Genomic DNA, 9,016 nt, shown 5'->3' on the forward strand with positions numbered 1-9,016 from the left:
CAATAGTTATGCAGTTTATTGTGTTACTGTCCAGAAAGAGGAAACAAACGAATCATTCTCTGATCAATTCATTTTCTTGTCTTCATTGCAATAAACAAAGATCGTGTGTTGTTTAAAGTCCAAGTTAGAGCTTTTAGTTGAAGTTTTTATTTGACAGGGTTCAACTGTATCATCGCTTTAAATGAAAATCCTCTGAAGTTCCTCGCTTAAAGTACGAGAGAGCAACCCTTCGGTGCAGGTGAAGGCACACATCTTGAGACGCCCTTGATTTAAACTGTCAGGCACAGTGGAATCAGTGAAGAAGACTCAGATGCGGCTATTTTAAACTAACTATCTCAAATATGCGGAAATGGGAGCACGATAACTCGCAAACATAAAAAAAAAGAAAAAAAAAAAGACACGCCGTGTAAGGAACGCTACACTGACAGGTTGCACGTCTTCAGGAATGTGATCTTCACAGAATGAGCAACACCACTGAGGAAATTAGCAGCAGGCTCCGCATGCACTATATTGCCACATGATTTCTCCAGTGACAACTAAAGGGGCGGCGTCTCTGGGTCTTGCATATTGATTTGCACATTCATTTCAAAATACATTTCAGCGGTGCAGTCTTCCCAAATGATCTCGGCACTGGCGTCAGCGACCTCCTGCTGAGTGTGTTTACACGAGGTGCGTTTCCCATAGCTCATATTCTCGTTTGCTGTTAATGTATAAATATCCCCCGCTACTGTGTACACACAAGATAAAATATTTTTTTTCACAGATCTGATCAGCAGTACACATTCACACTTAGTGATCCAGTTTTTTGTTGTTGTTGTTGTTTTTTTTTTAATTCTCATTTACCCCAAAAGTGAGAAGCATTTATCCGGGCTGTAATAAGTGAAGCATGATATCTGTATCCAAAAACATCAGATCCGCGTATTCCAACAGTACATTATGGTGTCTGTAAGCATGTAAACGCACTCGCTGTGAGATGAAGCTGAATGAAGCACTGTGACCCTTCTGGGAGAATTCAAGTTGAACTTTGAGTTTATTGAACTGCAGGGAAGTTGAACGCTTCCTGACAGCAGATATCCTGAGAAACAGGTTGGGTGATCGTGAGTGAGTGAGTGAGTGAGTGTGTGTGTGTGTGTGTGTGCGTGCGTGTGTGCGCGTGTGTGTGTGTGTGTATTGCAATGCAGTCCTACTATTGCACATGCAGACTCTGCATAAAACATGTACAATACATATTATGCAGCCAGGCGTGTCTGTTTGCGAATGTGTCGAGGAGTGCGTCCCCCCCGTCCCCCCCTAAGTGAACATTTGGCTGGACTGTTGAGTGACACGGATGAAGGTGGTTCTTCTGCTCAGCTCTTTGAGTTTGGCGGCGCCCACGTAGGTGCAGGTGGAGCGGAGTCCCCCCAACACGTCGAGGATGGTGTTCTCCACGTCCCCTCTGTAGGGAACCTCCACTGTCCTCCCCTCGGACGCCCTGGGCCCCCAAAAACGAAGGGAGGAAGTGGGAGGAAAGACATTTTTGATCAGACAATTTGCAAAGAAACTCCTTTACCTCTTGTACCCGTTGAGAGTAAGGAAGGAAATCATCTGCAGCTGTTGCGTTGAGGCAGCCAAAAATGATTACCTCACAGTCCTTACCGCTCATCTCCGATATCAGTCTCTCACCTGTACTCGGCAACTCCGCCGACATACTTCTTCATGGCCGTGTTGGAGCTCATGCCATAGAAGAGTTTGTACTTTTTGCCGTCCTTCTCAATGAGCTCTCCACAGCACTGGTCGTGGCCTGCCAGCATCCCTCCCATCATCACAAAGTCAGCCCCGGCACCTGAAGAGGAAAAGGAAAACAGTGAGTTAGATATGACTGTAGACAGCACAGCAGTGTGAGGAGACAAGATGTTGGTTGATCACTCACCAAAGGCCTTGGCTACATCTCCCGGGCAGCTGCAACCACCGTCCTAAACGGAGAATGACAACATATCAGTTACAGGGCTCATAATGGGTCAGAGGTCAAGTGTAGAGGTTCTTCAGTGTTTACTGTTTCAGCCTTGGAAGACTGAGGACGCCCTCTACTGGCGGTCACCCTTTATTAGCATATGAGAAAATATTCTAAATTCTGACTTCTGTTGAATTTACCTGCAAAAAAGACCTTCAAATATAGCTCATCTTCACCACTCACATTCTTCAGTAAATTTAACGAACACGACTTACTTCGAACGTCTAAGTGAATATTTTTCAGGCTGTTAAAGGTCCTTAATATTAGTTTTAGTATACTGTGCATTTTATATTTTATATTTTTTACTGCTATTTTATTGCTTTTTATTATTCTATATTATCTTATTGCTTCCTGTATGCTGCTGTAGCGAAAACATTTCCCCTTGGGGATTAATAAAGTAACTACCTAACCTAACCTAACCTATCATCGACACTAGTAGGACACGCATTGTATAATCCCACATTGTACTCTTCTGTTCTGTCATTTTTAATTCCTTATTTTGCATATTTGGAACATATTTTGCAGGCAAAGTACTTCTAATCTTTCCAACAAAAAAAAAAAAAAAAATTCCTATTACTTTGATTGATGCTCACTAAATCCTCAATCCATACAAAGTGACTCCTCCAGTAACTCCCAGCAGGAGAAGAAAAAACTCTGACAAGCAACTACTACTGATAAGCTACTACTTATATTCTATAAAATAACTCTGACTGTTGTTCACCTCTCATGAAGTTATTTTTGTACAGATGTGGGCTTACAGAGATGATGTGTCCTTTGAGTCCGTGGGCTGAGTCTGCACACTCTATGACAGCACTGAGTTGTGGGTAGCCCACTCCCGTCTTGATCCTTGTCGTGCACACAGAACCTGCAACGCACAGTTCACAGTGGACATATTAGAAAGGTCCCTTGCCATGTAACTTTTTCTATCTGTTTTGAATTGCAGTTGTTGGAGCTAAAGGAACCTGCCATCTTTTCAATCTGGTCTAGTCAGGTGACTCCTCTAAAGGCAGAAGGGAGTGAACGATGCTAGATAATGTGAACCATTGTCTGCTTCATGTAGAACAAGTACTATAATAGAAAATATCCAAATTCCAGGCCATCAGGACATTTGCAGACAACAAAAGAACCGACCTCGAAGCTCAGCGGGACCTATAACCAGTTCTTTGGTTACTCTGTTCTGAGTACTGTGTTCTGCTCTCTTTGCAGCAACCCGAGAGTTGTGACTTAAATCCTGCAGGTGTCAGTGGTCTTATGGTGTGTAATGTATATGCGCACTCTATTAAGTGAAAAGCAGCCACACAGCAAAACAGTTCCCGTTTGAGACTCGACTGCTATTTTACATTAAAATACTTTAACTCTTGTCTCTTGTCTTTTTAGCTCGTGTATTTTGCTGCCTGACAATTAGGCTTTGTGTTGACTTAGAGGGAACAAACCCACCTGGCCCGATGCCCACTTTAATGATGTCAGCACCAGTGAGGATGAGTTCCTCCACCATCTCCCCGGTTACCACATTGCCAGCCTGCAAGGGTAGACAACATTAACGCCGGTCTCACGTACACAACATCCTATAAGTCAGCTCGAGCCAAGGCCACTGCCTTTCTTACCATGATGGTGTGTTTGGGGAACTTTTCTCTCACTGTCCTGACGAACTCCACAAAGTACTCGGAGTAGCCGTTGGCCACATCCAGACAGATGTACCTGAGTGCCGGGACAGCTTCTAAGATGGCACACAGCTTCTCCAGATCTGCGTTGCCGCTCCCTGAGCTCGTAGCTACGTGCTGCGGGGACAAGGGACAACTCATTTTAGGAGACCCTCATCAGTTAAAAAAATGTGTGCAATTATGCTGCTGTTTTGCTTATGAGAAACAACCTCCATAAAAAAAAATTAAAAAAAAGCAAACAGTGGGATCTTACCTCTAAACATTCTGGATGACTAGCAGCAAAGTTTTTCCAGTCTTCTACAGAGTAGTGTTTATGGATCGCCGTGAACAGGGTGTGCTAGAGGTAGAAACAGTCGGAGAGAAAACGAGGGAGGAAACACAGAAAGGCTTTAGATATCGTGGGGCGTCTCGACGCCAGAATCTGAAGCATATATCACAAACGTAAATGGACACATTTTTTATGTTTTCATTCTAATTATTTTAAGGCATTTCTTCCTGTAACCCATCACTGGTTTCCCCATCTCCAGTTTTTTTTGGGTTTTTTTCACACACATTTTCAGCTGGGCCAGAAGAAACTGTGTATGGATCCACATCCAAAAAAAACCTAAAAGGGTTTTGTGTTCATGACTTTTGCATTTAAGTGAACTCACTTTGCTAAGGACTTGTGCCATCTCGAACGTCCCCGTGGTGTCCATGTTTGCAGCAATGACAGGGATGCCGGTGTAGGTCTGTTTGGAGTTGCGGAATGTAAAGGTCCTCTGAAGATCCACCTGAGGGTGAAGAGATGTGGGTTTAATAGTTAAATATGAGCGACAAATGACTTTTTTTTCTTTCTTCTCTAAAGTAGACTGAAGGACAGATTTTTTTTTTTTGTTCAGCTCATGTTCTGACTCTGTGTGGTCATAATAGGGATCTAACGCTTAGCTCTTACTGCGGCTGCCCGTAATGTGGTAAGCTACATGAAACAAGCAGAGCTCACGCAAGCGGCTCCGTTTACAGGAAAGTGTTTGTCTGTACTGCAAATCATAGCAATTATTTATTTTTTAAAACAATGCCTAACACTGTACCTAAAGAAATCGTGTTTGACTTAACATTCTGACAAGTTCTCCATGTGTGTTACTTTAATAACAATAATATAAGAACAGAGCTTATTTGGATTGCATTTTTACAAACAGAATCACCAAGTGTTTTAAGAGAATTAAGTGCATCTTCTTGCAAATCAAATATTGAACTCAAACCATAAGTCACAATCTCATACAATTCAACACACTCAACAAATTTGCAGCTACGGCCTTGTTGGTCTGGTATAGCTTACAGTAGCTAATCAACGAAATACATTTTGTTTCAACTACTGCATTTAATACTTGTGCTGCACTTACACAAGGCATTAGCACAAATCATTTGAAAGTAAAATGTGTTTTAAGTTTTGTAAACTGGAAAATTATGTCAAACTGAAAACACATTTTTGTTAGAGGTGAGAAAAGTGAAAAAAAAATAAAATAAAAGATATAGTGGAGTAAAACTTGTTTAAAACAGTTCAGGCAGGACATTACATAAGAATTTGCAATTATTTCAGAATGACATATAACTCTTTTTGTTACTGTCTAACATGGAAATAGCATGATCTGCAGTTACATAAAGACAGTGAATAGAAAGTGAGTAGATATGGCTGCATCTGCAGCGGGGACACCAGCGGGGACACCAGCGGGGACATGGATCTGCGACCTGTGAGCTACGTCGTCAACTGTGACGTCACTCAAGTGACTGCGGGCTTAAACTGAACCTGGACGAAATGGCGGGAAGAAGGGAACCGGGGCCCCGGAAACTCTTCGGAGAAAGTTTTGTTTCCCGGGGCGAATTAGGGAGCCGGACGACGGAAAATGTGAGAAGAATTGAGTAGGAGAGGAACCTGGGTCGGCTTGACCCCGGGGATTGTTTAAAACAATGACGGCCGGTGAGTTGAAGCTGGGAAACCGAAGCGGATTGGCGGCCGAGGAAAGCCGATCATTTCCCGACGCAGCTACTTTCGCTGTATCGATGGGCCTACGAAGCGGACAAAATACTCTTGAAGGCTGACGCTAGTTGCGGGTGTTGCTCCTCCGGAACCTCGGGAACAACCGGGAGCGGATGGAAGAGGTCCTCCCTCCTCCTCCCCCCTCCCGCTCTCAGAAGAGCCCTCCGGCGGAACGGAGATAGAAGACAAGCCGGCGTCCGGTGTGTGCTAGCCGGCTTAGATGCGGCCCGCCTCTGAAGATGGAACCGGGGGTGCCCCGGACACGATGAAGAGGAGGCAGGTAAGACCAGACGCTCAAAATAGATATTGAATCTCCAAAAAAAAACAACCCTAAATGTAAAGATTGCTGAAGGAGCCTCACTTTCAGAGTCTCAGTAAACAATTTTGCTGTAACCCGTGACGGTGGGATTAATGAACATGGTGAAGGGAGTCCAGTGGTGCATGTCGGTTTTCTTGCTGCAACAAATCAATATAATATACGAGGTCTTTTTTTTATTTATTTTTTTATTTCACTGCAGAACGCTGACTCAAGGATTTTCAGTTTTGCTTCCTGTCCGGTCACCGGTAAATACTGACAAAGCATGACATGCGGATCCAGTGGGCTCAGGTAAGGCTCACTGTAACTGTAGTTACACTGTGAACGTAACCACCTTGAACATCAAAAAAAATAACTAAACCAAAGGGCATCATCGGGTGTCACTTTATATTAGCTGTTAAAATCCACTCAACGTGGCAAAATAAATAAAATCACCTTTTCTAGGTTGGACTGGTACATTTGGATCATACAGACGTGCAACACCGCAGTTTGAAGGACCTAAAGGCATTTACTATTTCCTGGATTTTTTGTCGACACCGGTAACGCAGACGAAATGCAGTTTGTCCTACTCTACAACAACTTTGTTTATGATGCAGGCTTATATATTTATATATGCTGCATAAATACTTGCGACGCTCTGCTGGTATCTCTGCGGCGTATAGAATGTGCTCTGGTTTCCTGTGACACACGCGGTCCTATTTTTAAACAGGTTTTCTGAGAAGTCTCCTGTGCCTCGTGTTGCTCGCCACCCTTCAAAGGCCAACTTCCGCCCACATCCACCCGAGCTCCTGTGCCACCGCACCGGTACCACGAGCTTGGGTCGGTACCAGTCCCGGATTTCGTGACGCACAGCCGGAGTTGAAGAAGTTGTAAGGATAAACAACAACAAGGGTGTAACGAGGACAGGGTTGTCCTTGTTGTGTGCAGGGTTGTGTTTTCCCAGACATTCAAATCACTGGGGGTTAGGCACATAATGACTCGTTTAACCTGCTTCAAAGGATAACTGTTAACCAGATCAAATCCAAAATGATCAAAATGTTCTTTTCAACCCGTGACTCCCTTTGCTTGTTTTTTTTGTTTTTGTTTTCCTTTGTTTGTCCTCAGTTGTTTTTTTTTAATTTATTTATTTATTTTTTTATAGCTTCTGTCTGGCTTTGTTTTCTGTCACCTTTAAGAAGGTCACTGCTGGTACACGGCCAATCACTCTGACTTTAGTCCCCCACCAGCGTACAACGGCAGCGTACCCCTCCTGGCTTATATAAAACGAGACAATGAGTAGAGACACGGATATTGAATTACACCGAGTGTGTGTGCTCTTCCGCTTCAGTGAGACGTCCTTTCAAGATTGTGGGGTTAATGACTTTCACTGCTGCTGCTGCTGCTGCTGCGGCTGCTGCAGGTAATCATAATGATAAGAGTGCAGCAAACAGGGTTAGCAGGCCCTAAAATGGTGCTCCTCTCCCATCCACCTCCATGTATAAACAGTTAACATAATTCTGTTGCGTCAACCACCACCGAGCCGTAAGTATTACTACCCCCCCCCCCCACCCGAGAGAGAGCGATCCTGGACTGCTGGTCGATTGAACTGTAGCTGTCCTACTTGAATTACATCGTCCGAGTACAACTAATTAAACAGCACCAACCTCCGAGCGACTCTTCAGGCTGCTCCTCTTGGGTCTGAAAAGGACATCCTTAAAGTCCAGCTTGAGGTCTGCGTCCACTCGAGGCATCTTGGATGCCCAGAACAGCGACGACGACCGGGATGAGGATGGTGAGTGTGTGGAGGAGACTCCCCTGAGGAAGAAAGCAGCAGCAGCAGCAGCAGCAGTGGTCGCTGATCCCAAGCCCCTACCACCAAACCCGAACCCACAGGCGGCCAGCGTATTTAAAGCGAAGGGGGGCCCAGCCCAGCCCTGGCCCCCATAGCTTTATTTGGGCCTGGACTCTCTCTCTCTCTTTCTTTCTCCCTCCCTTTCTCCCTCCACTCCTCCGTCCCCGTGTCTGTCTCCCCACCCCCCCCCTGCTCCTTCAGCCAGCAGAGTGGCAGGAGCAGCAGTGGCTCAGCTGGCAGGCACACCGGGCTGTCCCATCTGCTGACTCATACACACACATGCGGTCTCTTACACACACAGACATGGTAGCACTGCAGTGTTTTTTTTTTTTTTGTGCTGCAGTGCTACAGAGCACACCTGCTGTCCAGTCGGGGCATTGCTCCCTTTCGCCATCAGCAGAGGAGACCGTGAGCGAGGGACAAAAAAAAAGTTAGAGAGAGAGAGAGAGGGAGGGATGTGGAAGCACAGGAAGACAGGATGAAGTAGAGAATAAGTCATGTGGATTCAGGGACGAAATGCTTTGTATTTTCTTTGTACGTGTGGTTTTATAGTTGTCTTTTCTTGATCTCTGTGTCTCTGTTGATCTGTGTTTTTTTGGTTTTTTTTTTTCAGCCGTTAGTGCTTCTGTCGTTCAGGTTTTTGCTCTGGTTTAGTATTACGTCTACTGAGCTTACCAGCGTAAAGAAAAAGCCTGAAATACTTTTAGTTTTTAAATATTTGTCCGGTCGAGTTCAGCAAAGTTGAACTGCTTTGATGTTCCAATGAGCCTTTGTTTTTGGATAAAGTCTAAAACCTCATTTTTTAACATGACGTGGTCCATTATTGTATTTCAAAACCTATTTTTGAAGCACCCTCCACTCAAAAATAGGTTTTGCTTATTGTTGCTAAACTTGGACGTTAGACCTTCACTGTGTAGAATGATGTATATGCTGAGTTTGACACTAAAAGTTTGCTTTTAAGTTTCTCCGAGGTTTAATAGTTAGTCTAGCGTGGGACTTGGAAAGGACTGTGAATGGAAGAAGAGTAGATGCAATTTGACTAAATCTTACAATTAAACGTGCTTGGGAACATGTCTGGAGAGGATCCATGAGGGTAATGCGGTTATGAGTCAGTGTATTTAGATTATTTGATGATTGTTTTTACAGTCCAGTGGAATTAGGTCAATTGGCATTATGTGCTAATTGTTTATAGCATCAGATCAAA

General features: G+C 44.2%; 1 protein-coding gene across 1 annotated transcript; it reads right to left on the reverse strand.

The window, feature by feature from the left end:
- gmpr (guanosine monophosphate reductase) lies at positions 1–7,949 on the reverse strand. The gene is made up of 9 exons (XM_069175705.1): positions 7,625–7,949; positions 4,302–4,421; positions 3,905–3,988; positions 3,595–3,768; positions 3,428–3,509; positions 2,749–2,855; positions 1,910–1,952; positions 1,663–1,822; positions 1–1,471 (listed from the first exon to the last, which is right to left on the reverse strand). The coding sequence occupies exons 1-9, from the start codon at positions 7,709–7,711 to the stop codon at positions 1,291–1,293; spliced, it is 1,038 nt and encodes a 345-aa protein (XP_069031806.1). The 5' UTR covers positions 7,712–7,949; the 3' UTR covers positions 1–1,290.
- Positions 7,950–9,016: the final 1,067 nt, after the last annotated feature.

Source organism: Embiotoca jacksoni, unplaced genomic scaffold, assembly GCF_022577435.1.
Source record: "Embiotoca jacksoni isolate LCO1_2020_lvr unplaced genomic scaffold, fEmbJac1.0.p SCAF_7, whole genome shotgun sequence".
NCBI classification, from domain to species: domain Eukaryota; kingdom Metazoa; phylum Chordata; class Actinopteri; family Embiotocidae; genus Embiotoca; species Embiotoca jacksoni.

Coding starts and splice junctions, on each gene's coding strand:
- gmpr (XM_069175705.1), bottom strand. CDS start 7,711: ATGCCTCGAGTGGACGCAGACCTCAAGCTGGACTTTAAGGATGTCCTT. Junction 3,769..3,904: donor GTCATCCAGAATGTTTAGAG/GTAAGATCCCAC, acceptor TTGTCCCCGCAG/CACGTAGCTACGAGCTCAGG. Junction 1,823..1,909: donor AGATGTAGCCAAGGCCTTTG/GTGAGTGATCAA, acceptor TTTCCTCTTCAG/GTGCCGGGGCTGACTTTGTG.